Below are 25,647 nucleotides of genomic sequence, written 5' to 3' on the forward strand. Positions count from 1 at the left end.
GCCTTGTGCTGCAGAATCTACCCCATCTCAGCCACAGACCTAGCTCTATAACAAAAAACCAAGGAGCACAGCACAGAGGTCCGGGGAACTGGGTTTCTCTCCCCTCCCATCCCACTAGCTTTGCGGCCAAGAGGGACAGGCCCACTGGGCACCTGGCTACGAAGTCCCTGCTGACATCAAGGAAGATGAAGAAGCATTCATCGTTGGGGGTGTAGGCCCGGTGCGCGCGGAGGGCTCGCTTCACCTCCTTCATAGTTTTCAGATCAAACACATGCAAGTCAATCTCCTCTGCGATGGGGGGTGGCTGCATGGGATCAGAGATCACACAGTCCCGCGGCCAGGACCGGCTGTTCACATACAGGTACCTAGGGGACAGGAGGGGAGAGGTTACACTGCTGGGTCACTGCTCCAGTAACTGCATTACCATCCGGTCTAGAAAACCTCTCTGGCATGGCTGTGCTAGGGCACTGGCTGGTTTCACTGCCTGGCTCTCCAGTGCAAGCTCGCAGCCGTGGTGTTTGGGTTACAGACTCTGGAGGATCAGGAGCCTGGAGTTTTGGAAACAGATGTTTATATGAATTATTTTTAAGATTTCAATTAAGCCATTTCCATCCCTGCTCAGTTCTGCAAGTCGGAACCCCCCAAGTGCCTAACAAGGGGCCTTTAAGTACGTGCTGCTGGGAAACTCCAAGGAGAGTTCATTTTATACACCAAGCTCCTCTATCGAGCCAGCCACTCAGAGGGCCTGGCCCAGCTACAGAGCCAGAACAAGAGCACACAGATGGGGAAAACATCTCCTTAGGCAGCTCCTGCATGCAGTTACTAGAATCAGCATCTGGCTGGTCCCCAATTCCATTCCTATCCCTCCCAGCCAAGACTCCTGGCCACCACTTCCCCGGTGTGGGCTAAATCAAGCGCCCCTCCCCCACTTCTGTCTCTCTCTCTCTCTCACACACACACAGGAGAAACAGAAACATACAAGACAAGAGGAAAGCCCAAGCTCCCCGGGTCCCTGCACTCAAGAGCAAGCTACACTCAGCTGAGCTAATGGAGAGTCCTCTCAACTCTCTCCCCGACTTGCTTGAGAGGGGAATTCCTTCCTGACCCCAGATCCTGTGACCAGTTTAACTCTGTGCACATGAGCGAAGCACCACCATGATTACATGCAAGAGCCATTTACGCTCCGAAACACCCTCTGGGTCCAGTGCCCCACTACAGCAGCCTCTGGCATGGAGCAGCTTATGCATGCCGTGCCTGGCTGCAGGGTCACTTCCCTGCCAGCATGGAGACATTCCTCTGCACAGTGCTGTAGTTGATAGTTTTCAGAACCCAGGGTTAGACCCCAGCAGAGCCAACTTGGCTTATCACCCTGCTAATAGACACATTAAGTTCCATGCATTTTGCTTTGTGCCAGGGGCCGGGAGAAGAGATCTCAAATACCAAGGGCCTGTCTAGTCTGTGCCTGTGTACACGCATTAATGAGTCCATGGAGGAAAGGGACAATCCCTTTGCTCTTCTTAAATAAAAAAAGTCACCAAGCTCTGGAACCACCCCCCCCACACACACACACACTAACTACACTTAAAGTGATCAGCTGGTGGCCAGTGGCTCCATCCCCATGGCAGACCCTCTGCTCTGCTGTGCCTTGCATCCTGCCACACCCACCTGTGATCAGGAGAAAGGCCCATCCCAATAATGTGACCGTGGATGTCGATGACATGATCCAGCGAATCAAAGAACTCGTCCGAACGTCTCTCCTCCCCAAGCACCGGTCCAGCAGTCGTCATCTGATGAGGCAAGATCTGCTTAATCCCTTCAGGGGAAAGAGAGGCAAAAAGGGGGATTAGTCTGCTCTGCAAGAGGGCGCTGCTGCTGCCTGACTCATAGGTAACATTCAAAAGCCAAAGGACTGAGGGGAGCTCCCTGCAGGCTCCAGAGCAAGGAGCGTCCCTCTGAAACCTTATTACAAGCTGCTAGGAGTGAGGAAACCCACATGGGGGACCCTGGCTGGGAACTGACTCCTTTATGACAAGGCTCGGGTGGGGACTGAGAGTCATGGTACAGTACAGGGCATCAGTCCCTCGGCACTCTCCTCTGCTGGCTATTCCTGTGGCACCAGCCCAAAGCATCATTTGTGCCCTTCCAGTGAGGTTTGCAGCTAGGATGGGGGTGTTTAGTCCCTTCACTCCCACTGTTTACAGCCAGAGCAATTCCAAAAGCAAACACAAAACACTTCCTTTCAACGGCTATAATCTCCTTGGAACTAGGTTTAACCGGGACCAGACGATTACTGCAGTGGTGGTTTCCTGATGCAGTCATAGAATCATAGAATATCAGGGTTGGAAGGGACCTCAGGAGGTCATCTAGTCCCACCCCCTGCTCAAAAGCAGGACCCATCACCAATTAAATCATCCCAGCCAGGGCTTTGTCAAGCCTGACCTTAAAAACCTCAAAGGAAGGAGATTCCACCACCTCCCTAGGTAACGCATTCCAGTGTTTCACCACCCTCCTAGTGAAAAAGTTTTTCCTAATATCCAACCTAAACCTCCCCCACTGCAACTTGAGACCATTACTCCTTGTTCTGTCCTCTTCCACCACAGAGAATAGTCTAGAACCATCCTCTCTGGAACTACCTCTCAGGTAGTTGAAAGCAGCTATCAAATCCCCCCTCATTCTTCTCTTCCGCAGACTAAACAATCCCAGTTCCCTCAGCCTCTCCTCATAAGTCATGTGTTCCAGACCCCTAATCATTTTTGTTGCCCTTCGCTGGACTCTCTCCAATTTATCCACATCCTTCTTGTAGTGTGGGGCCCAAAACTGGACACAGTACTCCAGATGAGGCCTCACCAATGTCGAATAGAGGGGGACGATCACGTCCCTCGATCTGCTCGCTATGCCCCTACTTATACATCCCAAAATGCCATTGGCCTTCTTGGCAACAAGGGCACACTGCTGGCTCATATCCAGCTCCTCGTCCACTGTCACCCCTAGGTCCTTTTCCGCAGAACTGCTGCCTAGCCATTCGGTCCCTAGTCTGTAGCTGTGCATTGGGTTCTTCCGTCCTAAGTGCAGGACCCTGCACTTATCCTTATTGAACCTCATCAGATTTCTTATGGCCCAATCCTCCAATTTGTCTAGGTCCCTCTGTATCCTATCCCTGCCCTCCAGCGTATCTACCACTCCCCCCAGTTTAGTATCATCCGCAAATTTGCTGAGAGTGCAATCCACACCATCCTCCAGATCATTTATGAAGATATTGAACAAAACCGGCCCCAGGACCGACCCCTGGGGCACTCCACTTGATACCGGCTGCCAACTAGACATGGAGCCATTGATCACTACCCATTGAGCCCGACAATCTAGCCAACTTTCTACCCACCTTATAGTCCATTCATCCAGCCCATACTTCTTTAACTTGCTGGCAAGAATACTGTTGGAGATCGTATCAAAAGCTTTGCTAAAGGCAAGGAACAACACGTCCACTGCTTTCCCTTCATCCAGAGAGCCAGTTATCTCGTCATAGAAGGCAATTAGTTTAGTCAGGCATGACCTTCCCTTGGTGAATCCATGCTGACTGTTCCTGAGCACTTTCCTCTCATGTAAGTGCTTCAGGATTGATTCTTTGAGGACCTGCTCCATGATTTTTCCGGGGACTGAAGTGAGGCTGACTGGCCTGTAGTTCCCAGGATCCTCCTTCTCCAGTCCTGAGAGAAGGTCCCTTCCCTGCTGCCTGGGAACAAGTTAACTGAGTTGTAAGAGTACGATTCTGTCATGAAGGTCACGGATTCTATTACCTTCCAGGACCTCTGACTTCTTCCACAGTGGCGGCTAGCCCCGGGAGTGGCAGAGCTGCTGGCTGGCTGACTGCTGGAGCGGTGGCCCCGTGGGGCCGGGTCCACCTCCGTGGGGCCGGAGCAGCAGCCATCAGCCCTTGCCACAGGAGCAGTGGCGGGACTGGAGCAGCTGCTGGAGTTCAGCCCCTGGCAACGCTCTGACTGACGGTTAGTCCCCCACAAGTGTATTTTAGTAAAAGTCAGGGACAGGATGCAGCCTTCTGTGAATCTTTGTTTATTGCTCACACTTTGTGATGTTATTAATATGAACTGTAGATCATTGTTACAACCAAAGTCATGTAGTGGCACCAAATCTTGTACAAAGGAGGTCAAGTAAGGTGTCCTAGACTTTTACTAAAAATACCTATGACAGAATCTTAACTGTAGTCATTTGCAACAGATTCCTCAGAGGCATCCTGCAAAGGCAAATATATGTATGCAGAGACAACCGAGTTGGGGGAGGGGGGGTGTAGTCAGACATTTGGTTTACACCTTTTTAAACTCACTCTTGAGAGAGAAGCTCTGTGCTAAGGATCTTGCACCAACCCCTTCAGTAATTGGCAGAGAGCTCCCAAGCCACAGCTCTGAGTCCTCCAAGCTGGATCAGTCCTGGGACGATCACACTCAACACCACTACCAGTTCTCAGTAAAACACACTTCAGGCCTTCACACTAGGAAATCAGATTGGTATAACTACATTGCTTAGGGGCGTGAAAAATCCCCATCCCTGAGCGACAGTTATACTGACCGGTTCACACAGGAGAATTTCCCGTCAACCTAGCGCTGTCAACATAGCTGTCACCTCTCAGGGAGGTGGATGGAAGAACCCTGCTGTCAGCACAGGTAGTATCTTCACTGAAGTGCTACAGCTGCATTTGAAGTGTAGAGAAGCACAGAGAAGTGTGGAAGTGCCCCAACTGCCAGCCTTTTTGGGCCACTTTCCCGTTCACTCCTCACGGGGAGGGTACCAACCAGGTGTGTAAAGTGCTTTGAGATCTGCTGATGAAAAGCACTGTGAGAGCTGGCATTACTGTTATTATTTAAATGTGGCTGTGCCTGGTGGTTTTTATCTGGCGATCAAGGCAATTTACAAGCCCTCAGTGATTGTGCCCACAATGCATCAGCTTGTGGGCAGGACCAGAGTCACATGAAAAGCCTGTTGTGACACATGGCTAGGAAGGGTTAAACATCCTGCAAAATCAAAAACCCTCATAAGACATGTGGGGAGAGAATGTTTGTGTTTTTGGGTATTTACACATGTATGAGTAGGGTCAACAACGTAATCAACAGTCCCTGCCTATGCTGTATTCCGATAATTCAGAGGTCAAAAGAACATCCTAGCATTGAAATGATTGTAAAAATGGGATCTCTCGGTATTCATCTCTCTTTGAAATGTACTGTGACTGGTGGAGGAACAAGCAAACTGCCTTATGTTAATTCTATAGCTAAGTACCGGTGATGGACCTCCTTCAAAGTCACGCTAATAACCTTTTGAACTCCAACTTGTCAAAAACATGACATTGTATAAAAGGTCCTTGGGTCCTGATTCTGTCATCTCAGAGCTGCTTAGGCTTCATCAGGGGAAGTTTGAGTTGCAAGACTGAGTTCCTAGTTATGCTGGGGGAACGCCCTGAATATGATATTTGGACATAGGTTATAGTCCAATGACCTATTTCTGAAAGAACTCTTTGCAGCTATGAAGCTCACCATCTCTGCTGTCAATCTGCACCTCAATGAATTGAACTCCTGTCTGTCTGTCGGTCTTTTAACCCTACTCTCTCTCTCGTTTTTTAATAAAGTTTAGTTTAGTTAATAAGACTTGGCTGTAGCGTGTATTTGGGTAAGATCTGGAATATTCATTAACCTGGAAGATAATGTGTCCGATTCTTTGGGATTGGTAGAACCTTTTCTTTTATATGATGAAGTAAGATTTACATAAATTTCATCATATCTGATGTGGGTACCTGGATGGAGGCTTGAGGCTGGATCACTTTAAGGGAACTGTGTTGTTTGTACTTCTTTATTACCTTACTGGTTACTCAGAAGCTGTTTTATGCTGGCTTGGTAAATCTAAGTATTGGAATATCCACCAGGTTTGTCTGCCCCATTCTTTGCGGTTCACCCTAATTGAGTGACCACAGCTGGCCCCCACTAGGACCCCAGTCACACCTGTTTTCTGTACAGCACAAAGGGGCACCAAATAGGTTCCCTGAGGGATGTTTTACCACATGAGCACAGCACCATTACAGCTGAATTCCAGCTTTGAGGTCCTGTCTGGGAGGTGGCTGGGGAAATCCATCCCAGCAGCCCAAATGAGACGCAGCTGAGAGCCTATAACAGGGGCCCTGGGTCGCAACTTTGCCTGGACCTCAATAGGAAAAGGAGATGACCTTTTCCCTGGCTCCTGTGACAGGTTTCATTTGAATATTAGACTAAGTAGCACATTTCCTGGATTCAAACCTAGGTCTGGCAGAGAAATCCTGCAGCATGGGAGGAAAGGGAAGCCACCAAAGCACCTGCCAGAGAGCAGCACAGGTCAGATGAGTGAAGCCAAGAGCTTTGGTAGCAGGACTGAACTCTGGTCTCACGTGAGTCAATGACACACCAGTAGGGCATGTAAGACTTCCAATAGTGCACCCAACCCATCGGAGCAGTGTGCTCCAAGCATGCAGCAAGTAAATTTAAATACCAAGTCCTTGGGGCAGAGAGCAGATGCAGGAGGCCTGTTCTACACACAAACCTTTCAGCAAACATTCTGTGATGCCTGCCATTGGGAGAGGAAGAAGCCAGTGGTTTGCCCTGGTATAAGATCACTCTCTCTGCTTTAGGCAATAGTTCCAAGTTAAGAAATCCCTTTAATTCAAAGGCACCATAACTATCCCACAGAAGACTATGCTGGCAGCTTTACAGGAGCCCAAGGGCTGCACATAATTTGCAGTTGTTTTCCATTTTTCACATGGTGCTTCAGCCTATGTACACTACAGGTCCCAGCATGCAATATGCAGCCTTGATCCAAGGGACCTGACTGCTCACATCCAGATGGAGCATCCTGTAGCCACCAGGGCCCATGCTGAAAAGGTGATGTCAGGCCAAGTTGGAGGATGGGCTGTACTTTTCTCAACACCAACACAAGACCAGACGGCAGAATATTACAGCCTGCTGGTGGTGGAACCTAGAGATGCTAGTTCTACATTATTGCAGTGTTACAGTGCACAGATAAAGTCACAAAATGCCAAAGCTAGGGTTGGACACATGACCTTAACTCTGCCCCTTGTGTATATCATGCACTAGGAGTCAGGCTTCAATTATATGATCAAAGACTATTTCCCAAGTGGCTCATCTTAACTGCTTTCTACAAACTTAGAACCTGGAAAGCCTTCCCTTCTGGCTCAGGCAGGTGGTAAAATCAGATGAGAGCCAAGAGAGCAGGAGGGGATGGAGGCTGAATTGGGGAGTGCAGGCAGGGGAAGGAACCAGGAAGATGCAAAGTTCACTTCACCACAGATGCAGAGCAGGGAGACCAAGAGCAGCTTCCCACTCCCTCCCCTTCTGCTTGTACTAGAGGTGGTTGGTTCCTCCCTGGCCTTGGGCTCTGTTTCTTAGGCACCTTTTGAAAAGAAGCTAGGGGGTAGGTGGGGGAAGGATCAGTTGTCCCCACTCCCATTCCTGGTGGCGACACTCCTCACAGCTCTAGCATTTGCCCTAGCCCCACAGGGCTCTTCCCACTCAAGGCTCCAGCATGGGGGACGGAAAAGTGGAGGGAAAGCCCCCTTCCAAAGAGGCTGTCACCTGGGACTCTGGCAGTCAGCTGCCAGCACTAGTGTTGTGGCTGTGGCTCTGTCTCCGCAAGGGAATGAGGCAGGGGCTGGAAATCACTGAACCTTCTACAATTAGACCACTTAAAAGTGGGGTTCCAGACCTTAGAGAGTGCCGTCTGTGGGAATGCTTTGGCTGAATGTGCAAAGCCCTAATATGCTGGAGGTCTGAGCACTCAGATCTGAGCTGATCCTCTTCCAAGCTGCCCTGAGTCTCAAGGAGAACAAGCCAAACTGGGAGAATCAGAGACATATAAGGTGTCAGCATTGCCAAGAGCTCCCATATAACTGGTTGCACCTGCAGTTTTCTAAGTACTACAGAAAGAAAAAATAAAAATACATCTGCTGTGCATGCTCAGTACGTAGCTTGCAGACGCTCGGAGCTCTTAAACCCAGCAAGGGCTCGAGCCCTCAGACAGGTCCCTGGCTATGACAAGATTTACATTTCTCTAGCTGTAACTAAATACAAGGGGTGGCTAGATTTTTATTATTAAAAAGTTCTAGGGAGTTGAACTTTTTTTAATCTCAAAACAGCGGACAGGATTTTGCATAAACTTCCCAGAAAGTTTCACCTTTGGCCAGAGACCAAGTCTGGAAAAACACAGCCTGGTGGGAAGCATTTTGGAAAGGGGTTATAATGGAAGCGGTTTTGAAACCTTAACTACAGAAGGCACCTAACAGAAATCCACTGTGCTAGGAGGTGACCAGAGCCTCTGCACTAAAACAGCAGTTCACTTACAATAAGGCACTGAGTCAGCAAGTGGACTGTCATTGCCCAGCTTTGTCCCTCAGACTGTGTTGTGAACGTCAGAGCCCAGTGGGAGCCCGAGCAAGGCAGAGCTCTGCTACTCACCTATCTGGTGTGGAGAGTAGGTGAGGCATCCTGTGGTGAAGATTAAGTATTTCTTCTTGTTACTGGCCTCTGTGGGGAGCTGGGTTAGTTCAGGCGGTTTAGTCCGGTTCCTAGCAAGCAGCTCTGCCACCTTCGTCTCCAGCTCTCTCTCACTCAGGACGGGCATCACACGGCCTTCAAGGATGTCATCCAGGAACTGCTGCAGCCCATCCTCTGCTGTCCCGCTCCCACCACCCGGTGATGCCTGCGCCACTGGCTCTGGCATCACCTTCTGCTTGGGCTTCACCTCCTCTTCCTCACTGTCACTGCCAAGGTCGAAGACCTGGTAGGGAGAGGTAGCAGCAGCCAGCTGCTCCTTGTAGTCCAGGAGCAGGTCCGGGGCATCATAGCGGCTGCAGTCTGCCACCATCACTGTCCGGATAGTGCTGGCATTCAAGTTCTGGATTTTGAACAGTCTCTTCACTACATTCACATTCTCAGACTCTATGCCCTGTTAACAGAGGGGAGAGAGTGCGCAGATGCCTTCTCGCTGTGACCAAACAGTACCAGAGAGCACAAAAGGGCTCAGAATCACTTCTACAACAGACTTCATAGGAGCCCCAAACCCTCGAGAGAGGGAGCCCTCTCTAAACAGCACTGTGCCCTTTAGGGCTTTTCAACAGAGGCTGTCAAAGCACTTTACAAGTGATGGTGAATGGAGCTCCCTGGAGATGGGCCAGTATAGCAGGTCCCCTCTGTGCCTCAGTTTCCCCACCTGTAAGATGGGAAGTGACTTACCCAGGGTTACACAGCCAGACAGTGGCAGAGTTGGGAATAGAACCCAGAGTTCTCTGCTTTAGTCCTCTAGCTGACACCGCCTGTCCTAACAAACATAGGTTCAGGAACAAAGCTTCTATTCTGACCACTGGTTCGGCATGATTGGCCATTCTAGGAGCAGAAAAACAGTTACCAATTTGCTTCCTAGAGTTTGTTTCTCCATTTCCTTCCTTTGGGAGGGTTTCACTGCAGCTACTTCATCCTGCAGACTGCTTCATCTCGCAATCTGCACTGACATAGGCTGCCAATGACATGAATGCTCCACTTCTTTGGGCCTGCAAATTGTCAACACCATTAAAAAGGGAGTACAGGCTAACGGGTAGAAAAAGGACTTACAGGGTCTGGCTCAGAACTTGGGGAACTCAACATCCAGGCTTCATTTTCCCCCCATCTGTAAAATGGGGGAATTAAATCCTTACCTCTCAGGGGCTGCGAGGGTTAACACTTCAACGTTTGCTCAGCACTGACAGATCCCTGGTGCTTGTATAATAAAGACTGAGGTTTCATAGCACTCAGTGAAAGATGAAGGAGCTATTCTCATTCTATAGGGCTGCCGGGGCCAGCAACAAGACAGCGATGGGCTGCCAGGCAGTGTTTGTCCACCTTCTCCGGAGCAGTTTGTAGTAACTGATGCAAGAGGCGGCAGATGGAATAGAGCATGCTTGAGCCTAAAGAACTGAGGGGAAGGGGCACAAGTGGCAAACTAATAATAATACTCCCATCTGCTATGGAGAAGCAAGGGGTCAGCCTGCCAATAGAAATACAATACCTGCCAATACAGCCTGCTGTAGTAAGGCTCAATGAGGAGAGCTGTACAAACAGATAGTGCCTGTCAAACGAGGATCTCAAAGCGCAACAAGCAGACTGAGCTCAACATCCCTATCCAACACCTGCCCCCCAGGGGGAGGAACTGTTCTCCCTATTTCACCAAGGAGGAAACTGAGGCACAATGGGTAAGTGAATTCCACAGGTCACAGCGAACCCATGACAGAGCAGGAGCAGTGCTTGGATCCCCCTCCTTGGAAGCCGCAAAGTGCGAGACAGCACTTCCTCCAACAAGTCACATGACATTCACTTCCCTCATTTCCTCTAGCAAGGAGGATTCTTTGGCCCATCTGTGGCCATATTAATTCCCTGTCCAGTGAGCACCTGTGTCCCATAAGGCCAAGCACCCAGATATGATGGCAGGTTGGCAACAGCTGACAGACTCCAGCCCTAGGCACCCAGCTCTCACAGGACCCATCAAGGCATCCAATGACTCTTAACCCACCTGCTCACCATGGCTCATCCTCTGGTCCCTTCCAGAATGAGACCCTGGGCTGGACTCCAGTGTCCATCCCCATTAAAACAACACGAGTGCATGGAAGCAGACAGCACAGAGCCACATGGGAAGTGCCCACTGCAACGGGTGCTGTGCCAGGGAGGCAACGGGGTACTGGAGGGCCGCCTTGAGCCAACTCTACCTTGAGCCTAAGCTCTCCACCCCTCTTAACCTTCTCCCAAGTTCATGCTATCACTGTATTTGCTCCCAGAACGACCCTAACTCCCACTACAGGAGGCATGATCGTGGGAGAGTGCTCCGTTCCTCACCCCTGTTGGCAGTGCCCAGGGTTCTCTAAGGCATCGGTCCCCAAAAAGGGGGCTCAGCAGTGATGTCAGAGAGTCAATGTCTCACACCCAGCTGACGGGAACTGTCCAGGCTATTAAACAACCCAGAGTCTGGAGAAGCATGGCCCTGGGACACACCTGGAAGGCATTGTTCAGCCACAGCACAGAGCAGGAGGTGATGTGCCCAATTCGGTGCAGGTTGCCGGAAATCAAGTTGGTTTCATTCAGCCAGCAGCCAAACACATCATAGGGTTTATTCCTCACCCTGGAGAGGAGCGTGAAGTTCTCTGTAGGGAAGGAGAAAGGGGGAGGATAATACAGCTCCACAGAAAGGACCCCAGTGAAGCAAGAGACAGGACCCACAGGACGGGGATTCAAGTCAGAGGCCCAGCTGATCCCTGAAGCAGAGTGGATGTAAAGATGGATGGTCCCTCTTACAGCTTATCATCAGTGTGGATTCCCAACACACTCTGCCTTTCAGTGGCGCTATGGTAACTAGCAGCCAAGATATTCCCCTACATCATACAAGGGCTCTCTCTCTTTCTCGGCGCAGTGAGCGTCACTGTCGATTTACAAGGGCCCACAGGTTTTGAGCCAATCCATCCCTGTAAGAAGCCTCCACTTGGGTAGGGATCCCAGGATAGAGATAGCAGGAGATACTGTAACTCAAGATTAATATGGTCCCAGGACTGGAGCAGCAGAGGGCAATCCAGGCCAAGAGGGATGTTCATCAGCAAAGCTCTGTGATATGACAGGAAAAGACCAGCTAACGGTTTTGTGACTCAGAGGCTATTGGCAGAGCTGGGAGATGGGGTAGCCTCAGGACTGAGCTGTGGGGGAAAGCTTGCCCACTGCCTGCTCTCCTGCTGCCTGACTGCGGCATCAGTGCCTCACTTTCAACAGCATCAGAGTCTGCCAAAGGTCCCTTTTAAAAAGGGACATGAAAAACCCATCCAGTCCCTTTCCTAGCCATGGGCCAAGTCACAGCCCCTCCGTCCTGCCACCTTCAGCTTTCCAAGGGCAATTTGAGTCTGTGGCTATCCAGCCAGTTCCACACTCACACCAAGGCAGAGCCAAGCTGAAATGAGCATTACCCAGGCTAATGACAGCGATCTCTCCTGACGAGCAGTTGCGAGGCCCCACAAAGACCCCTGACACCAGGAGGAGGGAGTCATCCGAGTTGAACTGGGAGAACTGGGTGTAGCTCCAGTTGTACAGCCTCATGTTGGAGCTGTGGAGCAGGGAAATGGCCAGCTCGTTGTTCCAGATCTGAGGACAAAGGGGACAGGGCAGGCTGTTTCACTCAGAGCGTGTCATTAACCAGGATTCACAGAGCACCAGTCAGGAGGCACGGAAGCAAACAGATGGAGATGTGCTAACCCCAGCCTCGCTGCCAGAAAGCCATTCAGAAGGGAACCGGAGGGTTTGCAGTCATTGCTATGAAGATCTTCGATGAATTTGGCCCCAACCAGTGCACTGCCCCGTTACTATCATTCCCTCAGCCTCAGAGGGCTGGTGCTCTGCAGCACTCAGGACAGTTGTTCCTCTGAGAGCTCAGTTCTGCCTCCTGGTTCATTTTAGGGTCATTTCCTAGGTTCCCTCTAAGCTGCGTGGCCCCCGATTAAGCCATGCGCAGGGGCTCAGGGCTGTGGCAGGGAGAGGCGCCCCTCACCGCCAACCCCAGCGTGGACCTGCCGCGGCCGGAGGAGAGGAGCCCCTGCCTCGGCCCGACCCAGGCCTGCCGGAGCTGCCAGGGAGAGGAGCCCCTCTCTCAGCTCAGGCCAGCCCCACTGGAGCTGCTGGGGCCAGGAAGAAGCACCTCTCCCCTGGCCCCAAGCTGCTGAGGTGAGAGAGGGCTGGGAAGAGTCCTCTTTTCCCACTGCAGCCACGGCCCAGCCTGCACCCCTCATCCCCAGCCTAGAGCCTGTACCTCCCCACATACACCCCAACTCTCTGCTCCAGCCCTGAGCCCCCTCCCATACTCTGAACCCCTCGGCCCCAAGCCCACCACATGAATTTTGTTATGGGCACCAATATGAAGGTGATGTGTCACACAGGGTCATGTCACACATCACCTTCATATTGGTGCCCATAACAAAACTCATTCCGCACACGTGCGTAAGAAATTAGAGGGAACACTGGTCACATCCCCCGGCTGGGGGAAGGGCCTGTGACCATCTTCATTTCTGACTGCAGTGGGCCCCAGTGCAATGCGAGTGGGATTGGAGCTGGGCCCAGGCCCTATGCTAGCAGAAGTCACTGCAGTCTGACAGGATTCCCTGGTTCCTGGCAATGGAGTTGGTGTCTAGTTAGGGATACCTGGCCTTAACTTAGTCCACCTTCCAACCTCCACACCGCCACTGGCCACCTCAGCAGTCAGGCTGGACCCTGCTGCACCCAGCCAGCTTTCCCCAGGTTAGGGCCAAGTGAACCCAGTCAATGTGCAGAGCCCCCCAGATGAGGCACAGGGAGGGGACATGACTCACCCACAGGGACAGCGAGTCAGTAGCAGAGTCAGGAGCCCTGACACCTAGACCCACAAAACTGTTCACACCACTGAGGGATAGCTCAGTGGTTTGAGCATTGGCCTGCTAAACTCAGGGTTGTGAGTTCAATCCTTCAGGGGGCCATTTAGGGATCTAGGGCAAAAATTGGGGATTGGTCCTGCTTTGAGCAGGGGGTTGGACTAGATGACCTCCTGAGGTCCCTTCCAACGCTGATATTCTATGTCTATGTCTCACTTGTTTCTTGGGTCCCCTTCCTACTCTCCTAATCCCTGTCCAATCATTGCCCAGGCTGGGGTGACAGCACACGGCTTGGGGCTTAGGTCAGAAATCTCAGCGAGGGAGAGCTCAGGCAAGGGAATTACATTAGGGGTCTGTTACAGGAGCGGGTGGGGAAGGGTCAGTGGCCTGTGATGAGCAGGGGTCAGATTAGCCGATCATGATGGTCCCTTCTGGCTTTACAGTCTATGCATCCAGAGACTGCTTTGCAAAGCCAACTCCCACTCCTTCCCCAGCCAAACCCTTGTCCCTATGCAACCTGCCCATAACCTCCACAACCCCTGCTTCCCCTCCTTGATTTCTATGCACTTAGGAGAGCCACATCACACAAGAAATGCACTAAGCCCTGTAAAGGAAGTAAAAGAGGTCTAGTAAAGGAGTCCCAGAAGTCACAGTGATAACCAGCCACTCGGAGAAGGGCCAGACTGAGCAGTCCGGATGGCCCAAAGCCCCACAAACTCAGATGCTCCTGACCTGCCCATCATGCCTCCTCTGCTTTCTGGACACTAAGAAGTTTCAGCCCCAGAATCCCTCCCCACAGCTCCTGACTAGAAGGCCTGACGGCACTAACCAGAGAGGGTCAGCATATAAGAGCTCAACGGAAGATTTTCACAGCTGGAACCTGAATGTGGCCAGCTTAGATGAGTGAATAAACCCCTCAGAACAAAAGCTGCATGCCCTTTACCTTAACTGTACAGTCCTTGGAGCAGGATGCAAACAGGTAACCTGTGTGGGAGAAGCTAAGGTGTAAGACCTGGTCATTGTGCTCCGTCAGGGTCTGCACTTCCACACAGGGGATGGTGTCATAGAGCCTCTGGAAGTCCTCGTACCAGGAAACAGCAGCTACAACACATGCGGATAGGAGGGAGGAGTCAAAGCTCAGCATAAGTGGAAGCCATAAAGCCACATGACTTGTCTATAACAGGGACTTGATATTTCTCACTAGCATTAGCAATGGCAGGAGCCCAAGTATAGACAAGGCTGCCATAGTCGCAGCCATTGCTAATCAGATTTTCTCTGACCATCTTAATAAATACAAGGAAACATCTATTTGAAGGATTTTAACTCAGAAACATTGGTGGGTTCTAAGCCACACTGCGAGATGTAGGAATCACCATGGAGAGTCCAATGAATGCCTATTGTTGAGCCCTGAGCAGAGGTTAAGGTGCAAACCACATGTTAGGATGCATAAGGAATGGGATAGACATTAGTAAGAATATTACATCGTCATAGAACCACAGGATTAGAAGGGACCACGAGGGTCATCTAGTCCAGTGGTTCTCAACCAAGAGTACATTTAACCCAGGGAATTATGCAGAGGTCTTCCAGGGGGTACATCAACTCATCTAGATATTTGCCTAGTTTTACAACGGGCTACATCTAAAGCACTAGCGAAGTCAGTACAAACTAAAATATCATACAATGACTTGTTTATACTGCTCTATATACACACTGAAATGGAAGTACAATATTTATATTCCAATGGATTTATTTTATAATTATATGGTAAAAATGAGAAAGGAAGCAATGTTTCAGCAATAGTGTGGCTGTGACACTTTTGTATTTTTGTGTCTGATTTTGAAAGCAAGTATTTTTTAAGTGGGGTGAAACCTGGGGGCACGCAAGACAAATCAGACTCCTGAAAGGGGCACAGTAGTCTGGAAAGGCTGAGAGCCACTGAGCTAGTCTAACCCCCTGCCAACACACAGGATTTGTTGTGTCTAAACCATCCAAGACAGACGGCTGTCCAGCCTCCTTTTGAAAACCTCCAGTGAAGGAGCTTCCATGACTTCCCTAGGCGTCTGTGCCATTGTCCAACTATTGTGGTAGTTATATACATTAATTGGGGACCCTCATCTGAAATGCTGAGTTCCGTTCTGTTCCCTCTGCCAACAATGAGATAGAAAAATGAGAAGTCCAGAAATGGTCTGTGGTCTGAAGAGGCTTCTAGATGAAGTGGGACTGAGAAGAACAGGGCCTGTTTAATTTAGAGAGGAGATGCAACAGAGGTGCACAAAAATACCTCAGGACCTCTCACAATATAAGAACCTGGGGACATTTAGTGAAAATGAAAGGTCACAAGCTTAAGACTCAAAAGAAAGATTTTTTTTAAACAAATGCATAATTTGTGGCAGTGAGTTCCACAGGCCAGTTTGAGGACTGATGAGGCCAAGGATTCAGAGGAGGAGCTGATCTTTATATAGGTAATGAGAACATCCATAGTTATGTCAGATAGTTCAAAAGTTAGGGATATCCACTCTCCTGCTGCAGGGTATAAAGCAGCCACTAACTGAGGGCTAGGAAGAAACTCATGGGCAGCATATTCCACAACCGTCCATTAAGGGAGTCTTCCACCTTCCTCTGTAGTATCCAGCACCGGCCCCTGCTTGACAGAAGAGTGGGCTAGATGGGTCACAGCTCTAATTTGGCATTCCACTAATGCTCCTAGTCACAGCAGCCCCTGGATCCCATTTACTGAACCTACAGACCTACAGACATGATGCTTCTCCCTAGGTTTGAACTGGAACCCTGACATTGTAGTCCCTTCTCAACAGGGGCAGCTTGACACAGGCAGACCTACCTACTGACCAGACTGGGGGGCTCTGCTCCTTTCCATCAGTCCCCTAGGGTGGATGACCTCTTTGAAACTCCAGTTCAGCCACTCATTTTGTTGGCAGTATCCTTTAATATCGGCCTCTTGTCACAGGTATGTCACACAGGGAGAGCAGTACAGGCCAGTGCACCAAGTGCTCTAGCTATTTTGTTTTCAGCCCCCCACAGAGCTGGGGAAGTACCCAACCAAATTCCTGGACTTACTCTACTGCACTAATGGGTCCAATGACATAACAGCAGCTAACAAACAGGTTTGCCAGCTATGGCCACAGAGTAAACAGGAATTAGAGGAGCACATGCACAAGTCAAACAAAACTAACGTGGAAATATTAAATACATCTTCATTTTGCATTTACTTATGCTGGTTACAGCTAAAAGCCAGTTATCCAAGGGTCTACGGTGACAGAGAAAACCTTCAGGGTTCAGAAAACAGGCAGCAGCCCCATGCTGGAGCTACAGATCCTAAAGGCTGCAGGGTTGAAGCCAAGTGGATTTTTGCAGCCATTTTTGTACTTTTCTCCCTCCCCCAAGAATGGGTTCTTTGCTCACTCATTCTTCACAGCATGACTCTCCTGCCTCACTCAGCAGGAAGGTCAGGCATTCTCTGCCTCTGCATCCTCTTGATTTCCCACTCTCGTCCACGGGAGTGGAACTGGAGGATGAGCACATGGCTGCTGTACATGTCATATGGTGGGGAGCAGAGTTCCGCAGAATCATGATAAAGCCTGCACCTCCCAAGTGGGACTTGTATGCATCTTGGCAATGCCCAGTCCCTGAGTCCTCTCAGCAACAAGGGTCTGTCTACACTAGGAATATGACCTGGTGATCCATGGTTAAGGACCACTGTTGTCTTCCTTGGCCAGTCCTCAACCAGTGGTTGAAGATGTTCAGGTGCAAGGCCAAGTGAGACCTCAAGTGGATAACACAACACCACCATAAACATGAGATTTGTTGTACCTGCTTATGCCCTTCTTAAAGGGGCAATAATCACCCAGCAGCCTGGTCTAGGTATTGTAAGAAACTGTCAGTCTGCAGACGGGTTTAAAAAAATTCTTTAAATTTTAGACATGGATGGGGTAGGGGAGGGAAATCTCTGAATTTTCAGCAAATTCCATTCCACAATTTTCAACAGGGTCTGATGGGCAATAGACCCTTTCCCCTCTAGGTCACTATGTGATGGCTGATGTTCCCTGAACTGCAATCCCGAGTTCATGTCACATGGACCAGTGCCCATGTCACACTGACCTGTCTAAGAGGCCAAGGATTAAATAATCTACTGGGAGCTGCATGTCCCGCACACATCTCAGTGCTTAGCTTTCCAGGGATGGGCCTTTATAGAATACCATCAGTCAGAGATGGGGTCCCTACAGGTCAGAGGGGGGCAAACTGGCAGGGCTGCATGGAGGAAATCTTGTGCTGCTGCCAATGCTGTTCCTGTTTTGTGAATTAACAGGACTGTGGTCTACCAGTCAGCTAACCCAGCCCTTTTCAACAATGCAAAATTGATAACTTACTAAACATAGTTAAAAATACCAGACCTGGGTGCCGTGGCACTTCCCGAGAGACCCTGTAGTATCTATAGAACAGCTCCTTCCACAGGAACTCATCCCGGGCCACCGCATGCCATTGCCGACACACCAACCCCACCGAGAGCACATCTACGTGGTCCAGGTACAGGAAAATCTCATAGAGGATGCTGTCTGGGAGAAGGGGACTATCCCCAACATCCATACTGTCATTCTGTCACCAAAGGGCTCTGAAAATAAACAGAGTGGGGAAGTTGGTGCCTGTTCGTTACAGAAGGTAGAAACGTCCCAGGTTGGGGTCATGCAGAGTAGCAAGGTTCTCCTGTCTGATCAAACTTATTGAGAGTCATAGAAGGAAGGAACAGCAGCTTTTTACAGGAAGCAGCAAACACACACATAGGGAAAGTGAGAAATTTCTAAATTCACATTACCAATCACTGGTGTTCGTACCGTAACATTTGGTGGTGTGCTGTGGCGTTGTTTTTAAATTCCCTTTGACTTGATCCTTAATGATTTTCTTCTGGTTTTTTGTCCCCAAACAGAAATGGCTTCTTAATGAATTTTCTACTTTTATTTTTTAAGGTAGCAACTCTTTAAGGCTCCATACTACCGAGACGGACACTAACATTTACTATGAAATTGTTCACATGTGAAAGGTCACAACAAACAGAGGCCCTAATACTACAAATGCTCACATATGGGCCTAGTTATTCATGTACATATTCATACAGTGACCCCCTACACAGGCTGTCAGCAGTGTTTGACTCTGGGACTTTCAGCACAAAAGCACAGCTTCTAGTACGTCAGCTAAAGAACAAGATCTATTAGCTGGGGGCAGTAGGAGGCAGCTACACTCTGTGTGGGCCAACCCCAAGTGGGGTGGTAATGCAGGGTGTTGGTCTCAGGATATTAGCGAGACAAAGTGGGGGAAGTAAGATCTTTTACTGGACCAACTTCTGTTGGTGAGAGAGACCATAATAGCAGCTTTGTGTGGCTCAAAAGCTCGTCTCTCTCACCAACAGAAATTGGTCCAATAAGAGCGATTACTCACCCACCTTGTCACTTTACAACCTTGTTATCTATCCTCCTCAGGGAAGGGTAAAGGTCTATATTTTGGGTTTCAACCCCCAGCTATTGGCCCAAGGCAGAGGCTATTATAGAACTGGCATCTAAACAGACACGAACTCTAGGTCAGCTCAGACACGCATGAGAGGCTTACCCTGCTGCGGGGGGTGGGGGAATATAGAACACATTTGCAAAGTGGGCGGCATCTCTCGCTCTGGGAGTGGTCCACACAAGAGGCACCAGCCTGCTACTGCTGACAATTAATGGACCTTGTCCTTTAACTTAGGAGGTAGACATCTAAGCTTTGGTGATGAAGGTTCCAGGTTCAAACACTGCTGATGGCCCATGGGGGACTGAGACTTCAATGGGGTACGCACATGTAGCCAGAATTTGCTGCTGCCGCTCCACATTTAGGGCCTGATCCTGCTTCCACTGGATTCACTGAGAGAAGGATTGAGCCCTGAGACTTTTTCAATTATCTGCATTAACACCACACTTTAATAACAGTGTGCATGCCTATAGCACCTTTCATCTAGGGATCCCAAAGACCTTTACAAACATTCATTAATTCTCACCCCACTCCTGTGAGACAGGTATTATTATAATGGTATCCATTTTACAGCTGGGGAAACTGAGGCACAAACCAGTGAATTGGCTAATGCCATACAATAAATGAGAAGTAAAACTATTCTCCTGCTTGACAATATTCCCTCTTTGCTCTTTCATCTTGATGGACTACAGCTGGATTTCAAAGACAATAATATGGACCGTAAAAGGCTGTAGCCAATTGAGAACTTTTTGTAATCTGGAACAACAGGTTAAACAGCATATATACCTTTGACTCACAGTTCGTAACAACCCCTCAGAAGCTTGGAACTGTGGTAGTTCTTAGCAAAACCCCCATCGTCTCCTGTGCATGTGGACAGGAGAGCACCGGTCATGGGTACTGGGCTACAGGTAGAAAGAGGGACTTGATAAGATAATGACCCCAGATGCAGACAGCATGGCCTTGGTGCAAGATGCAAGGAGCCCCAGAAACCACCTCTCCACTAGGGAGCCGTATAAAGAGGTTTCCATCAGCTCAGCAGGCTTAATTAAGATAGCGATGCAAATGCCCCAAGCGACCAGAACCCAGCCTGCAGCAGGGCTCCCACTAGCCCCAGCGCTGGCACAAGTGGCTCTAGGTCTTAGCATCCGCCACTACAGAGCAGTGGTCTAGGGCGACTAGACGCTGAGCTCCCACCCTACCGGGGCCCCTTTAAGCGGGCACAGTCTCTCCCATTTCCAGCCTGCCTCGCGATAATGCAGGAGCTGGACTGTTAAATAACCGACCCTCCGCCAGCGGCTTGACACACACGGGACCGGCGTGCGCGGCAGCTCCGTGCCGGGCAGAGGGCGAGGCCGGGCAGGCGCCTGTCAGAGGGCAGCGCGCCCGCCCCCTCTGGGCCCCCCTGGGCCCCCGGCAGCCCCGCTGCAGCCATTTGCTGGCCCCAGCCCGCCAATGAGGACCCCCCCGTCTCAGGCTCCCCCCGTCCACGAGCCAGGCCCCGGCCAGCTTCGCACTGCCCCGGCCAGATCTCCCACCTCAGCGCCCCGGCCCCGGCCCCGGCTCCTCCCCACGGCGCGGGCTTCCGGCCCTCCCGCTCCTCGCTTCCGCTCTGGCCGAGCCGCTCTAGCCCCTCTCTATGGTCCGCAGCCACGCCCCCAGACCTCCCCAGGCCAGATTGTCCCATCCCAGAGGCCCCATCCTGCCCAGGCCTGACTCATAGAGCCCAGCATCGTCCATGCCTGGAGGCACTCACGTGGCACAAGCCTGTCCTTCCCTGCGTCTCCCGCCTGGGTCCTGGGTGGGGGCTGGGGACAGAGGGCTCAGGCCCTGAGCTGCAGGCACCAGCCTGGCCCATTGGTGCACAGCTGCTCAATGGCTGGCATCTGTGCCTATCAATGTCAAAGAATCACTTACATGCCTGACTAATCTAATCGCCTTCTATGATGAGATTACTGGTTCTGTGGATGAAGGGAAAGCAGTGGATGTATTGTTTCTTGACTTTAGCAAAGCTTTGGACACGGTCTCCCACAGTATTCTTGTCAGCAAGTTAAAGAAGTATGGGCTGGATGAATGCACTATAAGGTGGGTAGAAAGCTGGCTGGATTGTCGGGCTCAACGGGGAGTGATCAATGGCTCCATGTCTAGTTGGCAGCCGGTATCAAGTGGAGTACCCCAAGGGTCGGTCCTGGGGCCAGTTTTGTTCAATATCTTCATAAATGATCTGGAGGATGGTGTGGATTGCACTCTCAGCAAATTTGCGGATGATACTAAACTGGGAGGAGTGGTAGATACGCTGGAGGGTAGGGATAGGATACAGAGGGACCTAGACAAATTGGAGGATTGGGCCAAAAGAAATCTGATGAGGTTCAATAAGGATAAGTGCAGGGTCCTGCACTTAGGACGGAAGAACCCAATGCACAGCTACAGACTAGGGACCGAATGGCTAGGCAGCAGTTCTGCGGAAAAGGACCTAGGGGTGACAGTGGACGAGAAGCTGGATATGAGTCAGCAGTGTGCCCTTGTTGCCAAGAAGGCCAATGGCATTTTGGGCTGTATAAGTAGGGGCATAGCGAGCAGATCGAGGGACGTGATCGTTCCCCTCTATTCGACATTGGTGAGGCCTCATCTGGAGTACTGTGTCCAGTTTTGGGCCCCACACTACAAGAAGGATGTGGATAAATTGGAGAGAGTCCAGCGAAGGGCAACAAAAATGATTAGGGGTCTGGAACACATGACTTATGAGGAGAGGCTGAGGGAACTGGGATTGTTTAGTCTGCAGAAGAGAAGAATGAGGGGGGATTTGATAGCTGCTTTCAACTACGTGAGAGGTGGTTCCAGAGAGGATGGTTCTAGACTATTCTCAGTGGTGGAAGAGGACAGGACAAGGAGTAATGGTCTCAAGTTGCAGTGGGGGAGGTTTAGGTTGGATATTAGGAAAAACTTTTTCACTAGGAGGGTGGTGAAACACTGGAATGCGTTGCCTAGGGAGCTGGTGGAATCTCCTTTCTTAGAAGTTTTTAAGGTCAGGCTTGACAAAGCCCTGGCTGGGATGATTTAATTGGGGATTGGTCCTGCTTTTGAGCAGGGGGTTGGACTAGATGACCTCTTGAGGTCCCTTCCAACCCTGATATTCTATGATTCTGTGATTCTAAGTATGCAAATCAGAACCCGGGCCGTAAAGTAACCCCCAAAGGGTGAAAAGGGGACACAAAGGTGCAGCGTTTCGCACACAATCAGGACGTCAAGAGCAAAATTAAGACACTGTGGGGGAGATGAGAAGAAATTCTTTCACGGCCTGGACACCACTGCTAGGGGCCAGGGGAATTGGAGCTGCTCCTGTATGTGGCCTAGCTGAGGTTACTGCAACCCGATGGGAAGCTTGGCATGACTGGAATGTTAAAGTCAATGGTTAGAGCCTGGTCTGTGAGAGGCAGTGAGGACGAGTGGATAGTGCATTCAAGTGGGACTCAGGAGAGGTGGGTTCTATTCCTGCCTATATAGCAGGTACCGGTGACCTTGTGCAAGTCACTTTAATTGTTGTGTGCCTCAGTTTCCCCATAGGTAAAATGGAGATCATAATACTGAGCTTTCATACAATCATAGAATATCAGGGTTGCAAGGGACCTCAGGAGGTCATCTAGTCCAACCCCCTGCTCAAAGCAGGACCAATCCCCAACTAAATCATCCCAGCCAGGGCTTTGTCAAGCCTGACCTTAAAAACTTTTAAGGAAGGAGATTCCACCACCTCCCTAGGTAACGCATTCCAATGTTTCACCTAGTCTTCCAATGTCTCCTAGTGAAAAAGTTTTTCCTAATATCCAACCTAAACCTCCCCGACTGCAACTTGAGACCATTACTCCTCGTTCTGTCATCTGCTACCACTGAGAACAGTCTAGATCCATCCTCTTTCGAACTCCCTTTCAGGTAGTTGAAACCAGCTATCAAATCCCCCCTCATTCGTCTCTTCCGCAGACTAAACAATCCCAGTTCCCTCAGCCTCTCCTCAGAAGTCATGTGTTCCAGTCCCCTAATCATTTTTGTTGCCCTCCGCAGGATGTTTTCCAGTTTTTCCACATCCTTCTTGTAGTGTAAGGTCCAAAACCAGACACAGTACTCCAGATGAGGCCTCACCAATGTTGAATAGAGGGGAACGATCACGTCCCTCGATCTGCTGGCAATGCCCCTCCTTATACATCCCAAAATGCCTTTGGCCTTCTTGGCGACAAGGGCACATTGTTGACTCATATCCAGCTTCTTGTCCACTGTAACCCCAAGGTCCTTTTCTGCAGAACTGCTGCCGAGCCATTCGGTCCCTAGTCTGTACCGGTGCATGGGATTCTTCCGTCCTAAGTGCAGGACTCTGCACTTGTCCTTGTTGAACCTCATCAGATTTCTTTTGGCCCAACCCTCTAATTTCTCTAGGTCCTTCTTGTGGAAGTATAACATTGTATAAGTATAACGTTGTATAAGGGGACATGCTGGATACATTGTATATGAGAGGGCATGCCAAAACATGTTACAAAGTATCTGAGGGAGCACACTAGGGACAGTTAGCTTTTGAATGGAGAAGCAATTAGGATAGAGCCAGCACGTCTAAGAAGCAGGCATCAGAATGGAAGGTGTGAAGGGCAATTAGTTCAGTTAACTGGAAGCTGTTAAAGGAGATTGTTAAGGGTGGCAGGTAATTGAAGATACGTGACTGATCTCAGGGATCTCGAAGGGTGGTGACTAAAATCTTTTTCTTCTTTTGTCTGTAACTTCTCTGTAACTTGTTCTCCAAAAAACTGTATAAATTAAAAGACACAAGCCCCACTTGGGGGGGCTCACTTCTAAATGTATTAGCAGAGCAGCTTTGCTAATAAAACAGAGTGGTCTGATAAATTGTGAGTCTGAGTCAAACTTTGACACTCTGTATCCTATTCCTACCCTCCAGCGTATCTACCTCTCCTCCCAGTTTAGTGTCATCTGCAAACTTGCTGAGGGTGCAATCCACACCATCCTCCAGATCTTTAATGAAGATATTGAACAAAACCGGCCCGAAGACCAACCCTTGGCGCACTCCACTTGATACCGGCTGCCAACTAGACATGGAGCCATTGATCACTACCCCTTGAGCCTGACAATCTAGCCAGCTTTCTATCCACCTTATTGTCCATTCATCCAGCCCATTCTTCTTTAACTTACTGGCAAAAATACTGTGGGAGACCATGTCAAAAGTTTTGCTAAAGTCAAGGAACAACACGTCCACCGCTTTCCCCTCATCCACAGGGCCAGTTATCTCGTCACAAAAGGCAATTTGATTAGTCAGGCATGACTTGCCCTTGATGAATCCATGCTGACTGTTCCTGATCACTTTCCTCTCCTCTAAATGCTTTGAGATGTAGTGATGAAAAGCACTGCCTAAGAGCTAGGTGTTATTATTTAGGAAAGTTCATGGGCAAATGTCTTACCCTGGAGTCACAGACAGTCCCCTTAGACCAGTGGTGCTCAAACTTTTTCAGTCACACCCCCACATGCCAATAACGGAAACTGTCCGCGCCCCACCCCTGAGTACTGCATAGCCAAGGTTTCTTCAGCAACCAAGCTTGGGCAGAAGATGGAGCTGGGGACAGAAGTGGGGAATGGGGGCGGGGGAGCTGGGGCTAGAGGGGGAGCTGGTCTGAGGGTGGAGAGGGAATGCTGAGGGCAGAGTGGAGTGGAGCTGTGGCTGGGGGCAGAGCTGGTCTGAGGGAATGAGGGTGTAGCTGGGCCTGGAGGCCCAACACTGGGGGCTGAATGGGGTTGGGGGAGAGGAGTGAGGCTGGGGGTGGAGTGGGTCTGGAAGCGTGGTGCTCTCTCCCGACCTCCTGTGGGGGCTGGCCCTGGCCCTGCTGTGCACCCCCGCAAAAAATTTCTCTGTGTTTGCCTGGGGGGGGTGTGCCCCACAGTTTGGGGATCACTGCCTTGGACTCTCCTATCTATCTTGCTACCCAGACAATCTGGACTTAGTGATAAATGGTCACTTAAAAATCACACCACGTTCAGGTTGCTTCCAGTCCCAAGAGACCAGTCACTTACCCCAGACCAGTTAGTACCCTACATCTTACACCAAGAACAACACCTGTAGCCAATCCTGAAATAAACTGTCTAAAGGTTTATTACCTAGGAGAAAGGAATAAGAGAGTTATTTACAAGTTAAAGCAACCTAACACACACAAATGAGTAACCATCTAGAGCCTAAAAGTGACAGCATTGTAGTAATCTGTCTATTCTTAGGGCTTGTCTACACTGCCACTTTACTCAGGGGTGTGAAAAAACACACCCCTGAGCGCTGCAAATTTCAGCGCTGTAAAGTGGCAGTGTAGACAGTGCACCAGCGCTGGGCCCAGTGCTGGTGGCTACTCCCCTTGTGGGGGTAGTTTTTTTACAGTGCTGGGAGAGCCTTCTCCCAGAGTTCAGGATGATGAGATGAGTTCACTTATACTTCTCCTCTTCAACGGTAGGCAGGGGAGCAAACAACAAAGTCTTTTCTCCTCTGATGTTTCACAATGGCTTGTCTGGTGTCTATGGGCCTTCTTTTGTTGGGCAGAAGATAAGACCTGTGTCAAACTAGTATTTTACACTTGCCAATGTGTCTCTCCTGACTCGGGGGGGAGGGTTTACATTTTCAGAGCAAACACTTAAATTTATAACAGGGGAAATAGATA

At 50.0% G+C, this 25,647-nt stretch overlaps 1 protein-coding gene across 5 annotated transcripts in view; it reads right to left on the reverse strand.

Annotated features, from left to right (window-relative positions):
* FBXW5 (F-box and WD repeat domain containing 5) overlaps nucleotides 1-20,557 on the reverse strand; it is a 26,665-nt gene extending 6,108 nt beyond the window's left edge. The window contains exons 1-9 of one of the 5 annotated variants that reach the window (XM_073314130.1): nucleotides 20,497-20,557; nucleotides 19,748-19,863; nucleotides 17,860-18,077; nucleotides 14,394-14,551; nucleotides 12,020-12,194; nucleotides 11,064-11,212; nucleotides 8,502-8,991; nucleotides 1,666-1,813; nucleotides 153-365 (exon numbers count right to left, since the gene is read on the reverse strand). In XM_073314130.1, the coding sequence (XP_073170231.1) occupies nucleotides 153-365; nucleotides 1,666-1,813; nucleotides 8,502-8,991; nucleotides 11,064-11,212; nucleotides 12,020-12,194; nucleotides 14,394-14,551; nucleotides 17,860-18,052 (1,526 nt within the window). In that variant the 5' untranslated portion in view covers nucleotides 18,053-18,077; nucleotides 19,748-19,863; nucleotides 20,497-20,557. Of the gene's footprint in view, nucleotides 1-152; nucleotides 366-1,665; nucleotides 1,814-8,501; nucleotides 8,992-11,063; nucleotides 11,213-12,019; nucleotides 12,195-14,393; nucleotides 14,552-17,859; nucleotides 18,078-18,297; nucleotides 20,377-20,496 lie in introns of those variants that run through there. The other 4 variants (XM_073314131.1, XM_073314134.1, XM_073314133.1 and 1 more) reach the window with 4 other exon arrangements.
* Nucleotides 20,558-25,647: the final 5,090 nt, after the last annotated feature.

This window comes from Lepidochelys kempii, chromosome 16, assembly GCF_965140265.1.
Source record: "Lepidochelys kempii isolate rLepKem1 chromosome 16, rLepKem1.hap2, whole genome shotgun sequence".
Lineage (NCBI taxonomy): Eukaryota > Metazoa > Chordata > Testudines > Cheloniidae > Lepidochelys > Lepidochelys kempii.